The sequence below is a fragment of the Rutidosis leptorrhynchoides genome, chromosome 11, assembly GCF_046630445.1.
Source record: "Rutidosis leptorrhynchoides isolate AG116_Rl617_1_P2 chromosome 11, CSIRO_AGI_Rlap_v1, whole genome shotgun sequence".
NCBI lineage: Eukaryota > Viridiplantae > Streptophyta > Magnoliopsida > Asterales > Asteraceae > Rutidosis > Rutidosis leptorrhynchoides.
In genome coordinates, this window is record NC_092343.1 from 126060221 (window position 1) to 126072159 (window position 11939).

General features: G+C 34.8%; 1 protein-coding gene and 1 pseudogene across 1 annotated transcript; both read right to left on the reverse strand.

Moving 5' to 3' along the window:
• Positions 1-2738: 2738 nt before the first annotated feature.
• Positions 2739-4684, reverse strand: LOC139877666 (cell number regulator 2-like). Its single transcript, XM_071865098.1, has 4 exons — positions 4464-4684; positions 4297-4368; positions 3587-3796; positions 2739-3022 (listed from the first exon to the last, which is right to left on the reverse strand). Exons 1-4 carry the CDS (start codon positions 4537-4539, stop codon positions 2952-2954), a joined length of 429 nt encoding a protein of 142 aa, XP_071721199.1. The 5' UTR covers positions 4540-4684; the 3' UTR covers positions 2739-2951.
• Positions 4685-5831: 1147 nt separating this feature from the next.
• On the reverse strand, positions 5832-10515 carry LOC139874923 (KIN14B-interacting protein At4g14310-like; annotated as a pseudogene).
• Between the last annotated feature and the right edge of the window lie 1424 nt (positions 10516-11939).

Consider the following 11939-nt stretch of genomic DNA (forward strand, 5'->3'; position numbering starts at 1 on the left):
GTATACAACAAATTTATGTATACATCAAATATATTTCTAATCTTAAAAGATCATGATGATTATCAATTATGCATTAAACATTAAAAATAATTCAATATGCAATTTATCGTGATTTAAAAGAAATCAAATTGCATCAGTGTATAACACATATAATCATGTATATGACGAGAGTTTAAAATAGTACACCGATCACAATATAATATGCCAACCTAATCCACTAACTTATTAATCAATTAGATTAATAATAGCATATGTCATGATATAACAAATTAATATAACCACTTTTCCAAGTTTCATGTTAGACCAAGGACGGAGGCCCAAAAACTTTTGTACTTATTAGTAATTTTTCGTATTTTATGAGGACTATATGTAAAAATTAAACCTTGGCCCCTCTGAATACACAACCGTCACTTTTGTAATTTGTTTTAAGACTTTAAGAAATTTTGGCCCACCAGTCCACTATGCTGAGGTTTTATTTTTATATTTGAAACTATATGTTCTAGTTATTTTTTTTCGGCCCCTGTAATATGAAATTTCAAGCTCCGTGCATGTGTTAGACCAATTAAAAACTTACAAGGTAGCAACCATAACCATGTAGCATATATAATCACAATATATACAATATATATAGATCTATCCAAGATTCACAGTTGCTATTACCATATAACAAATTGTCGTATTCCACAAAATAACTATTAAGTAACGTAATGAGATGAAGATAAGTTGCTTAGAATTTACCAAATGTATAGCACGTGTCCAAGTATTATGCACATACCCATAATCATTAATATTAATAATATTCTTCTAATATATAAATCATAACACGTATGATGAAACATTGTAAATTTATACAGAGTATGTGTAATCAAAAGTCTAATTAACATACGTATTTATGATGCATGCCAATTATAATTCATTCAAGAATTAAAACATAAATATCGCCAGTATTTTTTTATTTTATCACCGAAGAATTGTATCAGTATACATAAGATGAGTCATTAGTAAGATGAGTCATTAGTAAGACAAGATCAGTAGCCTTGTAAATATTCAGAACAAACAATCCGGTTTACATAGCATCAGTAGCAAGCGTGATCTACTATTACAATTAATATACTTTAATCAAAAGGTACTACAGACGATTATAAATTATATAAGAAATAATCTGTATAATCAATAATAAAATACTCAGTATCACAAGAATAATTGGATTGGATTAATCGTAACTATAGCCAGATGAGCATATATAAATTATAAATATATAAATGAAACACTTAATTAGAACATAGTCAAGAGGTTATAATTGTCAAGCATACATCAATTTGATTAAATACCGTCTATATAAATAGCATATAATATCGATAAGCTCATCAACAACTTACGGCATCAGTTTATTGAAATTCAGTTTCGTAAGAAAACAATAATCTGTTTAAGTTTGTAGGTAAATATGTATATGAAACTGAAACAATTATGCATATTATCACAAACGTAATAATAAGAACAAAAGGATAGAACGATCTCACCGAATTGAAGGTTGAACCGGGCTTGTGTTTGACACAATTCCCTTAAACAGATTCTGCGTCTGTTCCCAGGGTACACCGGTCCGAAGCAGCGTACTGCCGGACTTGAACACTTGCCTTGATTAGTGACTTGTACTTGCTTAGATAAACCTTGATTATACGGAGCACTTCGTGCTGATAACGTGTTATAATTCAGTAGGCTTATAACTACCTTTAGTGGTTTGATTCTTGATTAAGAATACTAATAATGAAGTGTAAGAACAAGGATTATAATGGAGAGAAAGAAGTATAATACTTGATGTAAGTATATTAGAATGGTGTGTTTATCTTGTACATATTGATGCATATTTATACTACAAAGAGTGTTACATATTTGACTTTTGTGAATTATATAAAATTGTTAGCCACCATTTCTTGACTTCTACTTCAATAATTGATGTATTATAACAAAAATGTCAAAACAAAAGCAACATTCCTTTTATTGAAAATTTTGGCATTTATGTTTCTCCCTCGGTTCTTATTTTATTGTTCATTATTTTATTTCGAAATCTCTAAAATTAATTATCAACTCCTATAAATAAAATATAAAAAATGAGGTATAGTTTCTTTATACCTTTACTTTATGAATACAAGTAAAACTGAAAAGTAAACAAAAAGTACAATGCGATAATAATATTTCTTAAACTGTATGTTTTTTTTATTAGTGACATTTAATATGGAATGGATGGACTGACTACCTTTTTGGTCTTGCATTTTAGTAGGAAATACAGAACAATACAAGTACTTAAAGTATATTTCATAAATAAACAGAAATAAAATACAGTACCTACAGAATTATCAATTGGAAAACAAAGTAAGAAAATAGAAAATGAATCATTTGTTTTGATCGATATATATGGAAGAGAAAAAATAAAGATAAAATAGATGTACAGAAGAATAACAAACCAAAGGAATTAATAGTATAACTTAAAATCATGTTTTCAAACAGGGGTTGTGTAGCTTTCTCAAAACTGCGTTTTGATTATCCAATAACGCAAATAATTGATTTTAAAATAATGTTTGCCAAACACTGTAATTTAATTGTTTACGTTTTAAAAACACAATAATCAAAAAACCACCTCAAATTGATTCTCAAACGCCCTCTAAATATATTGATGTGCACTTAACCTTTATATACTACTCCTATTCAATTAATTTAAATTAAATTATTAAACTAAACAATAAAAACAACAAAAGTGCAACCCATCAATAACTGAATAACAGATGACTCCGTAAAAACAATAATGAAAAGATATACTTACAAAATAAAGTAGAAGCAAAAAGTTTTTCTTGTTTATTTATGTTATAAGATAGACAAAGTAGTTGTTTATTTTTATGCTAATTGAAAATGCAAGTAGTCCCTTTCTCAAGGCTAAAACCATAATGACTAAGACCTCATCTTTCCATTGTAGGTGGCTCCATTGAAGGTGGCATGTGTGGAATTGCATTTGGTGGCCCAATCCAACCTAACACACAAACAAATTCACATGTTAAAATAAAAACCAAATATTATACTTGCACCATTAAGTATGGTCAATTTTGAGTGATTTGGGGGTGGGATCCAACTTGGGGTACTGCCAACCCAGGTTCGATTTTCACTCGAAGCAGGGAGTTTCCAACATTTGATGGTACTGCCAACATCAATGCGATTTGGGAAGGTCTCTGGAGGGTTTTCCCTACCTTCGATGGTACTACCAACATCGTCGCGAATTGGATTTCCTACTAACGCGTGTGTGGGTGACAAATGAGAGCATTCGATGTCGATATCGCCGTTCAAAAAAAAAAGATATACTAGTAGTTGACATCCTTATGTTCCTAGGTGTCAACGTGTCAAGTTCAAACCTCAATAAAGGGAAAAGATGGTAAACAACATATTTTAGATCAGTAAGAAAAAGGGCAAAAAAACAGTCTCGGGATATCTGGTTAGATTACACACATCTGAGTAAACTTACTCGTGAATAGAAAAAATCTCCATTTTCGTTTACTGGCCATATCAATTTAGACGTGTTCAAGTTTATAGAACCAATTACCTTTGGATGGGTCGAGCCCACGGTGCTTGAGCTCACCATGTTCTTGACAAAGAGCACATAACTCACAACAACAGTGAACACAACAATCGTTACATGGGGCGGGTGGCAAACCGTACTTGGCTCGTAATCTTTCTCTATACATGCAAGCATAGAGCCAATGACATGTAATCATCATCAAGACGCCATAAATGCAGCCTTGACCCACGCACGCTGCACAGAAAACCAGATACCGACTAGCAGTATTACATGAAAGTTTGACAGATAGATATAGGTGGTCAAACGGGCGGGTCAAATAAAACTTCTGTATAATCAGAATATAGAACATATCAAAATAGAATTTGAATGAATTCTGATTTTCAGCCAAATATGCCTCAGCTAATTTCCCATTCCCTCAAAATTGATCTGTAATTGCAATTTGAATAATTTAAGTTCGATCATGTAGTATTAATTTATACGCAAAAAAAAAAAAAAAAAGTTAACATCACGCGTTCAAGAAAATGGTGACTGATGTAGTCACTTAAGTTATCATCAACACTTACTCACACAAAATTCATAAATTTAACTTTTCCTCATTGAGTAATTTGTAAGTTCTTGACACATTTCTTATATAGCTATATTATCTAAGCTTGTTTAACGGTTTTACTTCGATAAACAGATCACATTTGCCACCTTTATACAGTAACAAAACACTTATTGGTTAAGTTACTTACAACTTCGACCCTCGTCCACCACCTCTGCGATTTGACCAAAAGTGACACATGGAAGACAACATGTTATGAGACCTGCAAAACCATTTTCACTCATATAATAACTAATCATAAACCTTGCGAAAGATAAAATAAAGAAAAAGCTACAAGAATGAATGTTAGATGGTTACATGTAGCTGGATGGCTTCCACATTCACAGAGATCTGTAGCCCATTTAGATTGTGGGACAGGGTTATTGATATTCATTGCAGCTAAAAATCTTGATCAATAAAAAGTTGAATTCTTAACATGTCATCGTGTTGATATAAATACATACATTGTAGATGTGTACGTAGGCCCCGCAAGCAAGGTGATCCGTACGAATCAATGTGATTCGTTTGCAGCTAATTGTCTCCTACGATTCCATAATCCGTACGAATCGATAGGCCGGCAAGCAAAGCCGGCAGAAAGTACAGAATAGATTCCATATATTGGATTGTAAATCAACATTGTAATACCTTTAATATTATTTATAATATCTTTAATACTATTTATGAAGATTAATGCACTTTGGTGTGAATGGTACCCGTAGTTTTAAAAGTTGGGATCAGCTATGTGGAAGCTCTTTGCAAATGTGGACACGGGGTCGAGCCCTATTCTTGTCAAGAGTTAACACCTCTTGACACAGTGGAATTAGTCTCGTTCCGACCAGTTCACCAAATAAGAGGTATCCGGTGGAGGTATTTCACAGGCATTCGAGTCTTACGGAGTGAGTTTAATGGGTTTATACCACAATATGCCAAAATGGAACGGGTCAGAATGTCAGTTTCAGTTTACTACAATATCTTGTGCTTCAGAAGACCTAGTCATACAATGAATTAACAATGATACATATCTATTTCATAAGACTTGGTCATATTGTCATTAAAAAATACAGAAGTTTACTAAAAAATGATAATAACTTATTATAAATTCAGTTAATTTCATTTTAGAATGGCAATTTTGAATTGCTGACGGGGTTAGAAATCACCCCCCAATCATATTTGACACACTCACGCTCCGGAAGAAACCAGCTCGTCTCGTTAGGCAACTGAAATCGGTGAAAACCCTCGATGAGATTTGAACCCGGGAAATAATATCTTCAAAGTTCGCCTCGTCTAGGATTCGAACCCGAGACAGAGTCCTCAAAGTTCAGCCTCCCATATTACTCAATCAAAGACTTGGTGGTTATAAATTCAGTTAATAAACTATTGTACTTTTTAACAAAATGCATATAGGTTTTGTATGTACATGAGCATAATTATAGGTTTGTATAAATGAATGATTATTTAACAAAGTTATATATTTCATATTTTTAAAAATGTATTTTATAATTAAAGAATGGACAAATACTTACTCAACTAAGGATACTACAAGGTATATACCCATTTTTCATTCATAACCCCATCAACCAAACATCTTGCATCAGTTTCAATCCCATTCCTAATTTAGTGTTCAATTGATCAAGTAATTATCAATTTATCATTCAGAGATGAATCAAATCAACCATTTTCTACACAAATATATCAATGTCAATTTTTCATGATATGGGATAGACTATATTAAACCAACATCAAAATTCAGAGGCAAACAACTAACTCAAAGACTATAACTTAGGAAATGTAATGCAAATTCATGAAACAGCAAAACACACAATTGGTGACAAATATATTACAAAGGTCGATGATATGTCCACCACAAAATTTGATACATCCATGATGGATGGTACATCTATTTATGCATATAGTACAACTACTTATTGCATAATTAAGGTCTATGTAGTAAATTTAATAGTGGATATATCATTGGCCTATTACAAAACCCAAAAACCATAAAAATGACATTAGCTAAGATAAGTATTTCCAAAATGCAGGGCGGTCTCTCGATATAAGCAAAGCTCGTGATCCCAAATAGTCAAACGAAGGACAATATAAGTTATCCGGTCCAACAGTCTCCCTAATCTTTTGACCACTTCCATAATCACTAACAAACGGTTTTGAGCCATCATTTCTTAAAACATCAAATACAAACAATCCTAAACCGCATACACCCATGGTTAGATTTGAATCACCCCATACTTGTGTTACACTTTTATAATGTGGGTGAGCATTAGATTCGGGTAAATTGTATGTGCTAAAAAGCTTTTGTTTGCGTAAAGAGAACTGTTGAATTTGTTGAATTTGGGAGGGGGATGTTGGTTTTATTGCAGATGATGGTGGGCCGTTGCAGCCGAGATAGATTGAGTCTCCCTTGGAGAAAACTGAGCTGGCAGTGGGGCCGGATATTGGAATCTTGAAACCAATTCCGGATGGGTGGCGGAAATCGAGTACGTTTATGGAATCTGATGCGCATAATACGCCATCGTTACCTTCTGCTTCTGATGAGCTTACTCTGAATACAAAATATTTAACAGAGTCGATACACTTGAGGTTGCATAATGAGCGGGGCAGGTGGTTTGGGTAGTCAAAACGGGCAACTTCTATACGTGCAGGTCAAGCTGAGTTGATCTACAATACATTTTTTCATATAAATAACACATGAAGTAATAAAATTTAAATATTTAGAGTGTCCAATATGATATCGAATTTTCTAACTTTTTTAATATAACAATTGAGAAGGTTTTATACATTATATACATTGGGTGACTTTCACTCATCCTGGCCAGTTTAACCTATCTGAACCTTATTCTTTTAAGCTAATTTTTACTACCTATTTGATCTGATGAAAATAAAACAACTCCTATTGACTCATGAATAAATGGGTCATAATTACCACATCTAGGTAATAAATCAAAACAGATAAATTTTAGTGTGTGTTACAACGAAAGAGGTCAGGTTGAGCCATCCCAAAAATGATTCTGTAATATTCGTTTACTTAAATAAAATTATATGGTTAATACAGTTATACAGTTACAGATTTACTGAACCAGTACAATTACAATAATCATGTGAAGGTTTTTCAGTATATCATTTACAAACCCCTTCGGTCCACTTGATCGATTCCCCTTTTGATTTAACATTTAGCTTAACCAGTAAAATAACAACATAAACCAAATAGCCTATAGATGGCCAGATGGGTTAAAAATACCACCTCCATAAATAACATGTATAAATGACCATAAAAAATGCACAAAGATGCAACAAGAACCAAAAGAACTAATAAAAGACTTACCTTTGGCGAACACCTCCACCAAGCTCGGCATAAGTGTTTTATACATAAAGTGCTGAAATTTTTTTACCGTTAGAAGAAACCGATAATAACGGTTCGGGTGTGAGCGACCCAACATCCCATAAACAAACACATTCCACATCAGCGACAACCACCTTTCCCCGATTCCTCCATTGCAATGGAATCGAATTTTCCATCGATAAAACACAATTCGGCACCTCCCACTTCATAATATGCTCTCCATCACGAACATCATATGCACTAACAACTTTTTGGTTACTAGCAGTTGAAACAATAAGTGGGCCACTGGGTTTGTACCACCATTGTCTGTTGTCTAAAGTCAAATTAGTCAAACCATGTCTTCTGCTTAAAACATTGTTGAGTAATGGAGCTAATGCTGTTCTCCTGAAGTCAACAAGTCAACAACCACCATTGTTAGTTGTTAGACAATTTAACATTTGAATTTTAATTTGGAAGTAGAAGTGGCAAGATGGGCACGTCAAATTAGGTAAAATCAGTCAACGCAGGTAAAAGACAGTCAAAGTCAAAGTTGGTCAACGCCTGATTACACCCCAACTAGTCTCTGACTTGGCCGAGTACTCCCTACAAGGTGCCGACTAGCAACTTTTACAACCTTGCTGTTTTAGCAAAATTATCTTGATGATATCTAAATCATTAACCAGTAACAACTTAGAAGGTTATATGCATTTGGAATTTGCCAACTTTCAACCCGCTGAGATCAAATACAACCCAAATCAGCCCCAATTGTAACTAAATGATACACTGCCAGTTTTATGTTACACATGGTAATCAAGTTCTTCATCATGTTTTTCCAATAAGCAGAACATGGCAGTTTTGATTTAGAATAATAACTGACTTGTAAAAACACAATATAGCTGAAAGAAGCATACTTGAACAGATTAGACGCTTTTACTAACATAAAAAAGTCAGCATATATATAATAGCTAACTATATGGGATTCTCAAAAGGGCCAATCTGCATATTTGATATACGTTTACCAACAAAAAATAATGAAGAACTGCATTCTGAAACTACTATTTTACTAACTGGGATTCTGAAAATGTCAACTTGTATACTTGATACACATCAAACACGTTTACTAGAAGAACAGATTCAAAAGTGCATAATGAAATAACTAGCTTACTTTATGGGTTCTAGACAGACTAACTGACAAACAAACAAACAAACAAAAAAAAAGAAAAAAAAGAAAAAAGAAAGAAAAAAAAAGACATACGATTTGCATAAAGGGTCTTGAATGGATTCCCTACTTAAAACATCCTATTACTGATGATTAACTAAGGTGGAGTTTATTTGTGGGTCTAGATTGATAATTCAAGCTTGAAGTCACATCAATAGGCAAAACATAGTAGTCACATATGAGAAAGTTTCTGTAAAATATTTTTTTTTTTTTTTTTTTTTTTTTTTTTTTTTTTTTTTTTTTTTTTTTTTTTTTTTTGAAAGGCAATGTTAGTGGTTAGAGTTAATTCACGAAAATCCCCCCCCCCCCCCCCCCGAGACTCGAACCCTTGGTCTCCTCGAACACCATGTTAACATGGTGACCAATGAGGCAAAGCCCCATTGGCAGTTTCTGTAAAATATGATTATTGAGATATAAATATTTGGTTAACTGTCACCAACTTGTCACAATTAATGATTATGATTCTTCAAGCCACACTTACCACTTTAGACTGTTTTCATGTCTATAGCAGATATGTTACAGAGACCATAAAACAGCATGAAGTACCTCGGAGTTGGAAATATCATAAAAGGTGCACGAACTATCATCATGAGCAAGCAGAACGGACTATCCCTCCGACACAAACCAGCCACCTGTACAAGTCTTCTTCCCAATCTCATTCAACTAATTATTCAAATTATCATCCATCTCCACTTCAAAAACAGTAAATGTCTTTACTTCTTGTTCATCAAAATCATCAAGCGTTTCATCAGTTGTAAAGGTTGTCTCAACATCACCTTTTACATTGCAAGTGTTTCGATTATCATGTGCTTTTGAACTTAATGTGCTGTCAAGTTCTTGAACTTCACATATCTCTAAACCACCGCCCCTAGTTGTAACTTAGTCCTCTTAATATCGGACGCAATCCTCTTCACCTTTTCTTCCAAAAAACGCAAGTTTTCCATGTAATTTACTTGGATATTTACCAATTAATCTCTCACTAAAACCATCTTCACTTGCTCCCTTTACGTTCAACCCATCCAAATTACTCCCTTTACTCGACACCTTCCCACTCAAACCACCCAAACTCAAGCGTACACCTTTTTCCTCATTCTCAATCCCATTCCCCGACCTCAACCCTACACACGCATTCGACTTAAACTTCTCGAATAACTTTTAACACTTTCTGAAACTTTCATCATAACAGAATCCAAACTACATTCTGCATTCAAGCTAGCATTTTGAGTTGCTGCAGTATTGTTTTTCGATCCTTGAATTTCTTTCGCAAAGTTTACATCTTTAGTCTTTAAACCAGCATTTTGATTCATTACATCTTTACTTTTCAATTCATCACAAACTTCACTTTTTTTTTCCTTCTCCAAATTCACTACTTTAAGTGTCAAATTCTCACTTCCATAAACAGACCTAGGTTTACAATTAACATCCCCTTTCTTCTGCTGACTAGACTTATCTGAAACCCTAGTTGATCTACCAAGACTAACACTTCTTCCATTTCTTTCAATTTTATCATTTCTATCACCTGAAACCCTTGAAACCCTAGTTTTACGTACATCAGATGTAACTTTATTAAACTCAGAAGGGCTAGAGCTCCTACCTCTCGGCACGCTTGTCGACCACCTGGCACGCGTTTCAACTCGATCCTGTTTAACGATCGGCGGTACGAGCGGTTTCTGTGGTTTCGCCGGAGCTCGAAGTGGATCTGGAACTGTTGATGTTTTCTTTTCCTGTGGAGATATTGCTTCGATCGGAAACTGGAGTCGTGCTTCTACTTGATTTTGACGAGTGAACGGTGGTGATTTTAGCTGCGCCATCGCCGGTGGCAGTGGTGGCGGAGGTTTCTTTGATCCGGCGTACGGCAGACATTGCGATTGCGATAGGAAAAAATGTACTTTTGGTTATTTTTAGTATAGTTTTGAAATAAGAAGTGTTTTTGGATGAAAGGAGGTGGAGCTGGAGCTGGAGCTTGAGCGGGGAGATGATATTTCCAACGTCCAATTTACTTGTTCCACCAAAATTTACTAAAAAGCCCTTAATAATAAGTTTACAAAAATTATTTAAAGTTTTTTGTTAAATTATATGTAGGGATATTTTGAGAACAAACCATGATTCAATGGTGGAACAAGTAAAATGGAGTGTGGCTATATCATCTCCCTTATGAGATAGAGCTTGAGCTTATTTTTTAAGCTGGTAGCTGGAGCTTATTATTTTTTATAAGTGTTTGGTAAACTAGCTGGAGCTTATTTTCCAGTTCATAAGCTCTACTTTTTTTCATAAACTACTAAAAGTAGCTTATTTTTTCAGAGCTTATGATTTTCATAAGCTCTACTTTTTTTCTCTACCAAACGAAACTTATGACTTGGAGCTTATTAAAATCATAAGCTCAAGCTCCTATAAGCTCCCATAAGCTCCAACAAGCTCGTCACCAAAACACACCCTAAGTTTTTGAATGTTTCCTTGTTATATGTGTCCGTATAATCCAACACATGGTGTCAGGTTCCTATGGTTTTGTGGAATTTAAAAAATACGGACTAGTAAGTAAACCACACACACACAAACTCTCTGCCACTATTTTCTTCTCTGTTTTTTCTACACGTTCCTACTACCTATGTGATCTTTGCTCCTTCTTCTTTCGGTTTCTCGTTGGCCATTTCTTCCTCGCTGACGTTCATAGGCTGCGACTACCGTGGTTACTCCGGCAGTATGTGGATCTAGTGGTGGGGTAGTTTGTTTGGGCGGCTTGGAGCTGGATCTTGTTGGAGTTGGCCTCTAGCATGTCAACCGCCGTTTTTCTGTGCTGCCGGAATTTCATTTGTCATCCGGAGATAGGCGGCGGCCGGTCGTTGCTCTCGTTTTCTCGGTAAATGCATCTTTGTGTGACTTTTAGTGATTTAATCGGAGTTACGTTACCTCGACTTTCAACCGGCGATATTTTGCTCGCCGAAAATGGTTTCATGGGTTCAATGTTTTGTTGTATGGGTGGATGTTTGTCTTTTTTCTGGTCCCTACTCGTCTCCCGGTCCTGTTTCCCTCGTCACCACCACTCGGACATTTTAGTCCGGTCTTGTTCCGACGGCTTGTTCCTCGTGCCTCTGCCACTCATCCTCGACTCTACACTCTTTTCGGACTTCTTTCGTGGTGCTATAATTCTTAGAGTGGGTGATTCTTGGTTCAGGATGTTATGACATCCAAATTCACATCACTTTTCCGACGGTGGTTTTCCGTTCCGGCCCCCTTGATCCCC